The 15,507-nt window shown below is 32.4% G+C and overlaps 1 protein-coding gene across 1 annotated transcript in view; it reads right to left on the reverse strand.

Annotated features, from left to right (window-relative positions):
- The window catches only part of colA (colossin A), a gene marked incomplete at both ends in the record, with an annotated part of 33,422 nt that overhangs the window by 3,778 nt on the left and 14,137 nt on the right, over window positions 1-15,507 (reverse strand). Inside the window, one exon of the mRNA XM_629574.1 lies at window positions 1-15,507. This exon is cut by the window's right edge and continues 14,137 nt beyond it. Coding sequence (XP_629576.1) covers window positions 1-15,507 — 15,507 coding nt within the window.

The following is a 15,507-nucleotide window of genomic DNA, read 5'->3' on the forward strand; positions in this document are numbered from 1 at the left end:
CAATAATAAATGATTGTGGAACATAACCAACATTGAATGTATAATTCTTATTGAAAGCCTTGAGATTATCTGATGGAACTGTACGTAATGTATTATTATAAATTTCAATATCTAAACATAATGTATTATTACCTTTTAAGAAATTATCTGGACCTGATATACCAAGTTGATAGGTTGGATTTGGTGGTATGAAAGTTAAACAATCGTTACCAGTTTCTAAATTATCAAAAATGTAGAAACCATTGGCATCAGTTTGTTTGGTCTTTGAACCAATTGAGATTGTAACATTTGCAATACCTGGTTCATCTACATCTTTCTTACCATTGTTGTTAATATCTAAGAATACAAATCTACCAATTGCTATCTTGGGTGGAACAATACCAAAGTCTTGATAGATATTGATATAGTTTGCTTTAAGATTCCAAGTTGAATCAATTAGCATAAGTGCTTTATCATTTTGACTGAGATCAATACTGATGTAACCAGTTGCATTTGCCTTGTTATCTTGAAGAGTATTATTGGAGATTGTAAAACCAACTGGTGGAGTAATTGCTAAATTGTAAACTCCTGGGTATAAATTATCGAAAATGTAGATACCACTTGGATTTGTTACGGTAGATGTTATAAAGTTAAAGTTACTATCATAAATTCTAACAGTAATACCTTCAACTGCAGGTTCATATGATTCAGCTCCACCATTACCATTCTTATCTACCCAAATATATGTTCCAACTGCATATTTGTATGGGGCTAAACCAAAATTAACAGTGGCATCTTGATAGGTATCTTCAGTATGACTTGGAATTGAGAATCTTTGAACGGTTGGACTGAATACAGAGACATTGGTACAAGCAATAGCATTAGAATCACCTCTATTAAATGTTGTTGGAGTTAAGAGAGTTGGATAAAATTCTTTTGGTACAGTGAGTGAAACGCAATAATTTCCTGGAGCTAAATGGGTAAAGATGTATGTTCCATTGGCATCTGTTGTTGTTGTTGCAATGGTTTGTGATAGGTTAGAACCACTTCTTAAGAAAACTGTAATATTTGCCATACCCATTTCACTTGGTTGCATTTGACCATCTTTATTGTCATCATTGAAAACAATGAAACCAATACTCAAATATTCTGTGGTGAAACCAGCATCAATATTTCTATTAATATAATAAGTTGGTACTTTATCTGATGCAATCGATGCTGTAACATCTGGACTATTGATTCTAAGAGAAACTGATACACGTCCTCTACTGTTTACTTTAGATTGATCTGTTATTGGACTTGGTTTCAATTGTTTTGGATAACCAAATTGTACAACATAATCTCCTTGTTCAACATTAACGAAATGATAGATACCTTGTGAATCAGTGGTTGTGGTCATGAGAGTTGTATTGAATAAATTCAAAAGTCTAACGGTAATATTAACCAATGGAGTATCTTGGGCACTATCAAATAGACCATTTCCATTAACATCACGGAATACAAAGTCACCAATTGAAAAGATTGGTGGAATTAAACCACCATTAATATCATTTCTACAAATTGGATCACCATAATTAATAGTGAAACAACTTAAACCTTGAGGGTTGAATACAGAGTCATTGGTTATCTTTGTCATTATATAGTTATCGATAATGGATAAACTTACACAATAATTTCCAACAACTAAATTATCGAATCTATAATTTCCATTTACATCAGTTGTTGTAGTTTGAGTTGGTAAAGCGGTGTTATTTGGAGTAAGAGTAATGGTTAAGTTTCTATATGGTTCTTCGGTTGGTTCTGGATGACCATTACCGTTAATATCAATCCAAACATATTTACCAACACAATAAAGTGGAACTAAACCGAGGTTTGCGTCATTTTTATTTCCAGATAGCGTGAAACAATATTGTTGTGTGTTTGAATCACCACCAATTGGTGAGAATGGTGAATCATTTGATTTTGTAACTGCTTTGAAATTTTGTGGAACTGATGCAGTTAAACAATAATTACCGGCTAATAATTGACCAAAACTATATTTACCTTGTGAGTTTGTTGTTGTTGTTTTTATTTCTGAGTTTCCAGTGTTAACAAGAGAAAGAGAAACATTTGCTTGAAGTGGATCATCTAAATCTTTAATACCATTATTAAGTTTATCAATCCAAACATTATCACCTAATGTATAGAATGGAGTTAAACCTACATTGACATTAGTTAAATTGGTAGCATTAACATTGAAACAATATGTTGTTACATTTTTAGAGGTTGATAAAATAAATGGAGAGTCTAAAGATGTATTTACAAATTTGTAAAGTGCAGAATTAATTGGACCTGCGCTCATACAATAGTTACCTGGTGCAACATCAACAAATTGGTAGAATCCATTTGCGTTTGTAATGGTTGAATTGATTTGTTTTCCTTGTGAATCTAAAAGTGTCATGGTAATGTTTGGAACACCAGCCGATGTTGGTAAACGTTTACCAGTATTTAATGGATCTAACCAAGCTGTATCACCAACAGTCAAAAGTGGAGTGAGACCAAGGTTGGCATTAGTAATTGATGATGTTGTAAGGTCGAAACAATAGATTGTACTCTTGTTAAATGGTGAATCTTGAGATTGAATAACTTGTTGATAGTGTGGTGGAATAATCATCTTGATACAATATGATCCTGGTACTTGATCTTTAAATGCGTACTTACCGTTTTCATCTGTAATTGTGTTGGCAATGGAAGTTCCATTTGGTGAGAACAATGAAACTGAAACACCTGGTAATAATGGTTCATCTAATTCTTTAATACCATTATTATTCTTTTCGATCCAAACATATTGACCAATATCAAGTGTTGATACGAAACCTGGATTAACATTAGTGTTGTTATATGGTATATGACCATTTAATCTAACACAATACTGACCATTAATGAATGGAGAATCTTTGCTACCTGTTACTGGAATTGTACCTAATGGAGTTGTTGCATTGAGACAATATTTACCCATTAATAATGGATAGAACATGTAGTTACCATTAATATCTGTTTTGGTTGTTTCTATAACATTTCCTAGTGGGTCAATAAGTGATAATTCTACATCGGAAAGGAATTCATTATCTTGTCTCTTTCCATCGTTATTAATATCTAACCAAGCAATATAACCAACTCCAAATATAGTATCCAAACCAAGGTTAACATCTGACATATCACCAAATAATGGGAAACAAAAACCACCTGTAGAGTTGGTAACTGAATCATCAGAGTCGACAACAACAATATATCCTGGTGGAACTTCAAATTGAACACAATAGTCTGCACTTGGTAATAAATTAGGTACAACATAGCCACCTTTATCATCAGATCTTGTAGCAGCTAAAATGTTTCCACTTACCTTGTCATATAATTGTACTGTTACATTTGGAAGAAGTAGATCACTAGATGAAAGGAATTTTGATAAATCTAAATCGACCCATGTTGTACCATCGACCACAAGGTATGGAATCAAACCAATATTGGCATTCAATACATTAGAATCTGTGACTGCGAAACAATATTGAAGTTCTGCTAATGGATTAGTTGGAGATGTATCAGTGAAGTTTTTGAATGGCGATACTTCAGAATATGAATCTGCTAAATAATTGGATGGTACTGTAGCTCTTACGCAATAACTACCTGGTTGTATATCATTGAATTGATATTTACCAGAAGAGTTGGTAATAGTTGTTTCAATTAAATTACCATTGTTATCATAGAGAGACATTGTTACATTTGGTACCAATAATGAATCATTTCTACGAACTCCATTATTTAAATTATCTAACCATGCATCAGAACCAATATTATAAAGTGGAATTAAACCTAAATTGGCATTTGTAATTGATTTATCAAGTAAATCGAAACAATATTTGACATCTGAATCGAATGGAGAGTCTTTTGATTGTGCAACTTGTTCATAGTGTGGTGGAATAACCATTTGTACACAATATGATCCTGGTACTTGATCTTTTAATGCATATTTACCATTTTCATCTGTTACAAGATTGGCAATTGATGTTCCATTTGGTGAGAAAATATGAATTTGTATGCCTGGTAATAATGGTTCATCTGATTCTTCTTTACCATTGTTATTCTTATCGATCCAAACATATTGACCAATATCGAGTGTTGGTACAAAACCTGGATTGACATCAGTTCTATCAATTGGTTGTGGTCCTGTGAATGTTAAACAATATTTATTATTGACAAAGAGATTATCTGAACTACCAGTAACTGGAATTGAACCTATTGGAGTTGTTGCAATGATACAATAATCACCTTGTGGAAGGTTATCAAATTTGTAATTACCTGATTCATTGGTTGTTGTAGTTTGTAATACTTTACCATTTGAATCTTGTAATGATAACTCTACACCTGGTAAGAACTCATTGTCTTCTTTATTACCATTATTATTCTTATCTAACCATGATACTGATCCGATACTATTGAGTGGAGAAATACCAATATTGATATTTGGATTTGATTGTGTTAATAAGAAACAATATTTACCTGTTGTTTGGTCAACAACTGAGTCTTTTGATGGTTGTACGAAATGATATTTAATTGGAGTTGTTGTTTCAATACAATAATTGCCTGGTAATAAATGGTCAAAGTGGTAGTTTCCATTTGAATCTGTTTGTGTAGTAGATGATTGACCTGATCCAGTATTGGTAAGTTTAATTTGGAATTCTGATTTACCAACATCAACTGGTTTATCGTAGACATTGTTATTATTTGAATCAATCCAAACAATAGTTCCAATTTTAAGTAATGGAATTAAACCAAGATCTTGATTATCTGTTGGTCCACTAACTGTGAAACATGATTCAACATCTGATTGGGAAGATAATGAAAATGGTGAGTCTGAAGATTTGTTAACTGGGGAATAATCCGAAGGAACAGATACTTTGATACAATAATCGCCTGGCTCAACATCATCGAATTGATATTTACCAATATCGTCAGTTGGAATTGATTTAATAATTGTATTTCCATTTTTATCAGTAAGTGTTAATACAATATTTGGAATACCTGGGGAATTTTCTAATTGAATACCAGTGTTGAATGAATCTAACCAAACAGTATCACCAATTGGATAAAGTGGAATTAAACCAAGATTGGCGTTTGCAATTGATTTATCTACTAAATCGAAACAATATTTGACATCTGAATCGAATGGTGAATCTTCTGATTGTGCAACTTGTTTATAATGATCTGGAATAACCATTTGTACACAATATGGTCCTGGTACTTGATCTTTTAATGCGTATTTACCATTTTCATCTGTTACAAGATCTGCGATCTTAGTTCCATTTGGTGATGTGATAATAACTTGAACACCTGGTAATAATGGTTCATCTGGTTCTTCTTTACCATTGTTATTCTTATCGATCCAAACATATTGACCAATATCGAGTGTTGATACAAAACCTGGATTGACATCAGTTCTATCGATTGGTTGTGGTCCTGTGAATGTTAAACAATATTTATTATTGACAAATAGATTATCTGGACTGCTTGTTACTGGAATTGAACCGATTGGAGTTGTTGCGACGATACAATAATCACCTGGTAATAAATTATCAAATTTGTAATTACCTGATTCATCAGTTGTTGTTGTATCTAATACTTTGCCACTTGGATCTTGTAATGATAACTCTACACCTGGTAAGAATTCATTATCTTCTTTCTTACCATTATTATTTTTATCTAACCATGATACTGATCCGATACTATTGAGTGGTACTAAACCGATATTGATATTTGGATTTGATTGTGTTAATTTGAAACAATATTCACCTGTTGAGTCGACAACTGAATCATCTGAAGTTACAACAAATTGGTATTGATCTGGTTGTGTTACTTTGATACAATAATCACCTGCTAATAAATGATTGAAATTATAGTTACCATCAACATCTGTTTGAATTGTTGATGTTTCACCATTACCACTGTTGGTTAATGTAATTGATACATCTGATTTACCGATATCACTTGGTTGTTCAAACTTATCATTGTTATTTGAATCAATCCAAACAATGGTACCGATTTCATAGAATGGTGATAAACCTAAGTTTTGATTATCTAATGGTCCTGAAACTTTGAAGCATGATTTAACAATTGATTCATTCGAAGTTGGAGAGAATGGTGAATCTGATGATGTATTGACTGCTTGATAGGTATCACTTGGAAATTCTGCTTCAATACAATAATCACCTGGTGGAACATCTTCGAATTGATATTTACCATCTGGTCCTGAAGTTGTTGATTGAATAACTTTATCATCTTTATCGACTAAATTTAATTCAATACCTTCGACACCTGGTGAATCATCAGTACGTTTACCAGTATTGAACGGATCTAACCAAACACTATCACCAATTGGATAAAGTGGAATTAAACCAAGATTGGCGTTTGTAATTGATGTATCTACTAAATCGAAACAATATTTGACATCTGAATCGAATGGTGAATCTTCTGATTGTGCAACTTGTTTATAATGATCTGGAATAATCATTTGTACACAATATGATCCTGGTACTTGATCTTTTAATGCATATTTACCATTTTCATCTGTTACAAGATTGGCAATTGATGTTCCATTTGGTGATGTGATAATAACTTGAACACCTGTTAATAATGGTTCATCTGATTCTTCTTTACCATTGTTATTCTTATCGATCCAAACATATTGACCAATATCGAGTGTTGATACAAAACCTGGATTGACATCAGTTCTATCGATTGGTTGTGGTCCTGTGAATGTTAAACAATATTTATTATCGACAAAGAGATTGTCTGGACTACCAGTAACTGGAATTGAACCGATTGGAGTTGTTCCGACGATACAATAATCACCTGGTAATAAATTATCAAATTTGTAATTACCTGATTCATCAGTTGTTGTTGTTGTATCTAATACTTTACCATTTGAATCTTGTAATGATAATTCTACACCTGGTAAGAATTCATTGTTTTCTCTCTTACCATTATTATTCTTATCTAACCATGATACTGATCCGATACTATTGAGTGGTACTAAACCGATATTGATATTTGGATTTGATTGTGTTAATTTGAAACAATATTCACCTGTTGAGTCGACAACTGAATCATCTGAAGTTACAACAAATTGATATTTATTTGGTTCTGTTGCTTTGATACAATAATCACCTGCTAATAAATGATTGAAATTGTATTCCCCATCAGCATCTGTTTGAATTGTTGATGTTTCACCATTACCACTGTTGGTTAATGTAATTGATACATCTGATTTTTTAATATCACTTGGTTGTTCAAACTTATCATTGTTATTTGAATCAATCCAAACAAATGTACCGATTTCATAGAATGGAGTAACACCAATTGGTGGTTTGACATCATGATCAGTGATTGTGAAACAATATTTAACTGTGACGAAACTATCATTTGTTGAATCAGCCGAGAATGGTGAATCTGATGATGTATTGACTGGTTTGTATTGATCTTTTGGAATATCAGCTTCAACACAATAATCACCTGGTGGAACATCTTCGAATTGATATTTACCATCTGGTCCTGATTTGGTGTTTGTAATTTCATTTCCATCTTTATCAGTTAATCTAATTGTAATGTCTGATAATGGTGGTGAATCATCAGTTTGTTTACCAGTATTGAATGGATCTAACCAAACTTTATCACCAACGTTGAATAATGGAATTAAACCAAGATTGGCATTTGTAATTGATTTATCTACCAAATCGAAACAATATTTGACATCTGAATCGAATGGTGAGTCTTCTGATTGTGCATCTTGTTTATAATGTGGTGGAATAACCATTTGTACACAATATGATCCTGGTACTTGATCTTTTAATGCATAATTACCATTTTCATCTGTTACAAGATCTGCGATCTTAGTTCCATTTGGTGATGTGATAATAACTTGAACACCTGGTAATAATGGTTCATCTGGTTCTTCTTTACCATTGTTATTCTTATCGATCCAAACATATTGACCAATATCGAGTGTTGATACAAAACCTGGATTGACATCATATCTATCGATTGGTTGTGGTCCTGTGAATGTTAAACAATATTTATTATTGACAAATAGATTGTCTGGACTACCAGTAACAGGGATTGAACCGATTGGAGTTGTAGCGACAATACAATAATCACCTGGTAATAATTCGTAAAATAGGTAATAACCTGATTCATCGGTTGTTGTTGTTTCAAATAAAGTACCATTTGGATCTTGTAATGATAATTCTACACCTGCTAATGATTCTCCAGCAGTTGCTAAACCATCATTATCTTTATCTAACCAAGCGAATGTTCCGATACTATTGAGTGGTACTAAACCGATATTGATATTTGGATTTGATTGTGTTAATTTGAAACAATATTCACCTGTTGAATTTACAACTGAATCATCTGAAGTTACAACAAATTGATATTTATTTGGTTCTGTTACTTTGATACAATAATCACCTGCTAATAAATTATTGAATTTGTAATTACCATTTGAGTCTGTTTGAATTGTTGATGTTTCACCATTACCACTGTTGGTTAATGTAATTGATACATCTGATTGTTTAATATCACTTGGTTGTTCAAACTTATCATTGTTATTTGAATCAATCCAAACAAATGTTCCGATTTCGAGGAATGGAATTAAACCAAGATTGGCATTGTTAACTGGCTCTGTAACTGTGAAACAATATCTAGATTTAATTGGTTCAATCGAAGAAGTTGGGAGTGGAAGAACTACCGAGAATGGTGAATCTGATGAGGTATTTTCTACTTGATATTTTCTTGGGACAGATGCTTCAATACAATAATCGCCTGGTGGAACATCTTCGAATTGATATTTACCATTTGGTCCTGATGCAGTTGATTGAATTGAATTTCCGTATTTATCAATGAGTGTGAGTGGAATACCTTCTACTCCTGGTGAATCATCAGTACGTTTACCAGTATTGAATGGATCTAACCAAACACTATCACCAAGGTTGTAAAGTGGAACTAAACCAAGATTTGCGTTTGTAATTGATTTATCTTCTAAATCGAAACAATATTTGACATCTGAATCGAATGGTGAATCTTCTGATTGGTTAACTTGTTTATAATGATCTGGAATAATCATTTGTACACAATATGATCCTGGTACTTGATCTTTTAATGCATATTTACCATTTTCGTCTGTAAAAAGATTGGCAATTGATGTTCCATTTGGTGATGTGATAATAACTTGAACACCTGGTAATAATGGTTCATCTGGTTCTTCTTTACCATTGTTATTCTTATCGATCCAAACATATTGACCAATATCGAGTGTTGGTACAAAACCTGGATTGACATCAGTTCTATCGATTGGTTGTGGTCCTGTGAATGTTAAACAATATTTATTATTGACAAAGAGATTGTCTGGACTACCAGTAACTGGAATTGAACCGATTGGAGTTGTTCCGACGATACAATAATCACCTGGTAATAAATTATCAAATTTGTAATTACCTGATTCATCGGTTGTTATTGTTTGTAATACAGTGCCATTTGGATCTTGTAATGATAATTCTACACCTTCTAATGATTCTTCAGCAGTTGCTAAACCATCATTATCTTTATCTAACCAAGCGAATGTTCCGATACTATTGAGTGGTACTAAACCGATATTGATATTTGGATTTGATTGTGTTAATTTGAAACAATATTCACCTGTTGAGTCGACAACTGAATCATCTGAAGTTACAACAAATTGATATTTATTTGGTTCTGTTGCTTTGATACAATAATCACCTGCTAATAAATGATTGAAATTGTATTCACCATCAGCATCTGTTTGAATTGTTGATGTTTCACCATTACCACTGTTGGTTAATGTAATTGATACATCTGATTTTTTTATATCACTTGGTTGTTCAAACTTATCATTGTTATTTGAATCAATCCAAACAAATGTACCGATTTCATAGAATGGAGTAACACCAATTGGTGGTTTGACATCATGATCAGTGATTGTGAAACAATATTTAACTGTGACGAAACTATCATTTGTTGAATCAGCCGAGAATGGTGAATCTGATGATGTATTGACTGGTTTGTATTGATCTTTTAGAATATCAGCTTCAACACAATAATCACCTGGTGGAACATCTTCGAATTGGTATTTACCATCTGGTCCTGATTTGGTGTTTGTAATTTCATTTCCATCTTTATCAGTTAATCTAATTGTAATGTCTGATAATGGTGGTGAATCATCAGTTTGTTTACCAGTATTGAATGGATCTAACCAAACTTTATCACCAACGTTGAATAATGGAATTAAACCAAGATTGGCATTTGTAATTGATTTATCTACCAAATCGAAACAATATTTGACATCTGAATCGAATGGTGAGTCTTCTGATTGTGCATCTTGTTTATAATGTGGTGGAATAACCATTTGTACACAATATGATCCTGGTACTTGATCTTTTAATGCATAATTACCATTTTCATCTGTTACAAGATCTGCGATCTTAGTTCCATTTGGTGATGTGATAATAACTTGAACGCCTGGTAATAATGGTTCGTCTGATTCTTCTTTACCATTGTTATTCTTATCGATCCAAACATATTGACCAATATCAAGTGTTGATACAAAACCTGGATTGACATCATATCTATCGATTGGTTGTGGTCCTGTGAATGTTAAACAATATTTATTATTGACAAATAGATTATCTGGACTGCTTGTTACTGGAATTGAACCGATTGGAGTTGTTGCAACGATACAATAATCGCCTGGTAATAAATTATCAAATTTGTAATTACCTGATTCATCAGTTGTTGTTGTTTCTAATACTTTACCATTTGAATCTTGTAATGATAACTCTACACCTGGTAAGAATTCATTGTCTTCTTTATTACCATTATTATTCTTATCTAACCATGATACTGATCCGATACTATTGAGTGGTACTAAACCGATATTGATATTTGGATTTGATTGTGTTAATTTGAAACAATATTCACCTGTTGAGTCGATAACTGAATCATCTGAAGTTACAACAAATTGGTATTGATCTGGTTGTGTTGCTTTGATACAATAATCACCTGCTAATAAATGATTGAAATTATAGTTACCATCAACATCTGTTTGAATTGTTGATGTTTCACCATTACCACTGTTGGTTAATGTAATTGATACATTTGATTTTCCGATATCACTTGGTTGTTCAAATTTATCATTGTTATTTGAATCAATCCAAACAATGGTACCGATTTCATAGAATGGTGATAAACCTAAGTTTTGATTATCTAATGGTCCTGAAACTTTGAAGCATGATTTAACAATTGATTCATCTGAAGTTGGAGAGAATGGTGAATCTGATGATGTATTGACTGGTTTGTATTGATCATTTGGAATTGTTGCTTCAATACAATAATCACCTGGTGGAACATCTTCGAATTGATATTTACCATCTGGTCCTGATGTTGTTGATTGAATAACTTTACCATCTTTATCGACTAAATTTAATTCAATACCTTCTACACCTGGTGAATCATCAGTACGTTTACCAGTATTGAATGGATCTAACCAAACAGTATCACCAATTGGATAAAGTGGAATTAAACCAAGATTGGCATTTGTAATTGATTTATCTACCAAATCGAAACAATATTTGACATCTGAATCGAATGGTGAGTCTTCTGATTGTACAACTTGTTTATAATGTGGTGGAATAACCATTTGTACACAATATGGTCCTGGTACTTGATCTTTTAATGCATAATTACCATTTTCATCTGTTACAAGATCTGCGATCTTAGTTCCATTGGGTGATGTGATAATAACTTGAACACCTGGTAATAATGGTTCATCTGATTCTTCTTTACCATTGTTATTCTTATCGATCCAAACATATTGACCAATATCGAGTGTTGATACAAAACCTGGATTGACATCAGTTCTATCGATTGGTTGTGGTCCTGTGAATGTTAAACAATATTTATCATCTACAAAGAGATTATCTGGACTGCTTGTTACTGGAATTGAACCGATTGGAGTTGTTGCAACGATACAATAATCACCTGGTAATAAATTATCAAATTTGTAATTACCTGATTCATCGGTTGTTGTTGTATCTAATACTTTACCATTTGAATCTTGTAATGATAATTCTACACCTGGTAAAAATTCATTATCTTCTTTATTACCATTATTATTCTTATCTAACCATGATACTGATCCGATACTATTGAGTGGTACTAAACCGATATTGATATTTGGATTTGATTGTGTTAATTTGAAACAATATTCACCTGTTGAGTCGACAACTGAATCATCTGAAGTTACAACAAATTGATATTTATTTGGTTCTGTTACTTTGATACAATAATCACCTGCTAATAAATGATTGAAATTATAGTTACCATCAACATCTGTTTGAATTGTTGATGTTTCACCATTACCACTGTTGGTTAATGTAATTGATACATCTGATTTTTTTATATCACTTGGTTGTTCAAAGTTATCATTGTTATTTGAATCAATCCAAACAAATGTACCGATTTCATAGAATGGAGTAACACCAATTGGTGGTTTGACATCATGATCAGTGATTGTGAAACAATATTTAACTGTGACGAAATTATCATTTGTTGAATCGACTGAGAATGGTGAATCTGATGATGTATTGACTGGTTTGTATTGATCTTTTAGAATATCAGCTTCAACACAATAATCACCTGGTGGAACATCTTCGAATTGATATTTACCATCTGGTCCTGATTTGGTGTTTGTAATTTCATTTCCATCTTTATCAGTTAATCTAATTGTAATGTCTGATAATGGTGGTGAATCATCAGTTTGTTTACCAGTATTGAATGGATCTAACCAAACTTTATCACCAACTTTGAATAATGGAATTAAACCAAGATTGGCATTTGTAATTGACTCATCGATTAAATCGAAACAATATTTGACATCTGAATCGAATGGTGAGTCTTCTGATTGTGCAACTTGTTTATAATGTGGTGGAATAACCATTTGTACACAATATGATCCTGGTACTTGATCTTTTAATGCATAATTACCATTTTCATCTGTTACAAGATCTGCGATCTTAGTTCCATTGGGTGATGTGATAATAACTTGAACACCTGGTAATAATGGTTCATCTGATTCTTCTTTACCATTGTTATTCTTATCGATCCAAACATATTGACCAATATCGAGTGTTGATACAAAACCTGGATTGACATCATATCTATCGATTGGTTGTGGTCCTGTGAATGTTAAACAATATTTATCGTCGACAAATAGATTATCTGGACTGCTTGTTACTGGAATTGAACCGATTGGAGTTGTTGAGACGATACAATAATCACCTGGTAATAAATTATCAAATTTGTAATTACCTGATTCATCGGTTGTTGTTGTATCTAATACTTTACCATTTGAATCTTGTAATGATAATTCTACACCTGGTAAAAATTCATTATCTTCTTTATTACCATTATTATTCTTATCTAACCATGATACTGATCCGATACTATTGAGTGGTACTAAACCAATATTGATATTTGGATTTGATTGTGTTAATTTGAAACAATATTCACCTGTTGAGTTGACAACTGAATCATCTGAAGTTACAACAAATTGGTATTGATCTGGTTGTGTTACTTTGATACAATAATCACCTGCTAATAAATGATTGAAATTATAGTTACCATCAACATCTGTTTGAATTGTTGATGTTTCACCATTACCACTGTTGGTTAATGTAATTGATACATTTGATTTTCCGATATCACTTGGTTGTTCAAATTTATCATTGTTATTTGAATCAATCCAAACAATGGTACCGATTTCATAGAATGGTGATAAACCTAAGTTTTGATTATCTAATGGTCCTGAAACTGCGAAACATGATTTAACGATTGATTCATCTGAAGTTGGAGAGAATGGTGAATCTGATGATGTATTGACTGCTCGTAAGATATCATTTGAAATTGTTGCTTCAATACAATAATCACCTGGTGGAACATCTTCAAATTGATATTTACCATTTGGTCCTGAAGTTGTTGATTGAATAACTTTACCATCTTTATCGACTAATTGTAATTCAATACCTTCGAGACCTGGTGAATCATCAGTACGTTTACCAGTATTGAATGGATCTAACCAAACAGTATCACCAATTGGATAAAGTGGAACTAAACCGAGATTTGCGTTTGTAATTGATTCATCGATTAAATCGAAACAATATTTGACATCTGAATCGAATGGTGAGTCTTCTGATTGTGCAACTTGTTTATAATGTGGTGGAATAATCATTTGTATACAATATGATCCTGGTACTTGATCTTTTAATGCATAATTACCATTTTCATCTGTTACAAGATCTGCGATCTTAGTTCCATTGGGTGATGTGATAATAACTTGAACACCTGGTAATAATGGTTCATCTGATTCTTCTTTACCATTGTTATTCTTATCGATCCAAACATATTGACCAATATCGAGTGTTGATACAAAACCTGGATTGACATCATATCTATCAATTGGTTGTGGTCCTGTGAATGTTAAACAATATTTATCATCAACAAATAGATTATCTGGACTGCTTGTTACTGGAATTGAACCGATTGGAGTTGTTGCGACGATACAATAATCACCTGGTAATAAATTATCAAATTTGTAATTACCTGATTCATCAGTTGTTGTTGTTTCTAATACTTTACCATTTGAATCTTGTAATGATAATTCTACACCTGGTAATGATTCTCCCTCACTTGCTAAACCATCATTATCTTTATCTAGCCATGCGAACGATCCGATACTATTGAGTGGTACTAAACCAATATTGATATTTGGATTTGATTCTGTTAATTTGAAACAATATTCACCTGTTGAGTTGACAACTGAATCATCTGAAGTTACAACAAATTGGTATTTATTTGGTTCTGTTGCTTTGATACAATAATCACCTGCTAATAAATGATTGAAATTATAGTTACCATCAACATCTGTTTGAATTGTTGATGTTTCACCATTACCACTGTTGGTTAATGTAATTGGAACATCTGATTGTTTAATATCACTTGGTTGTTCAAACTTATCATTGTTATTTGAATCAATCCAAACAAATGTTCCGATTTCGAGGAATGGAATTAAACCAAGATTGGCATTGTTAACTGGCTCTGTAACTGTGAAACAATATCTAGATTTAATTGGTTCAATTGAAGAAGTTGGGAGTGGAAGAACTACCGAGAATGGTGAATCTGATGAGGTATTTTCTACTTGATATTTTCTTGGGACAGATGCTTCAATACAATAATCACCTGGTGGAACATCTTCGAATTGATATTTACCATTTGGTCCTGATGCAGTTGATTGAATTGAATTTCCGTATTTATCAATGAGTGTTAGTGGAATACCTTCTACACCTGGTGAATCATCAGTACGTTTACCAGTGTTGAATGGATCTAACCAAACAGTATCACCAAGGTTGTAAAGTGGAACTAAACCAA

This window comes from Dictyostelium discoideum (genome assembly GCF_000004695.1).
Source record: "Dictyostelium discoideum AX4 chromosome 6 chromosome, whole genome shotgun sequence".
NCBI classification, from domain to species: Eukaryota; Evosea; class Eumycetozoa; order Dictyosteliales; family Dictyosteliaceae; genus Dictyostelium; species Dictyostelium discoideum.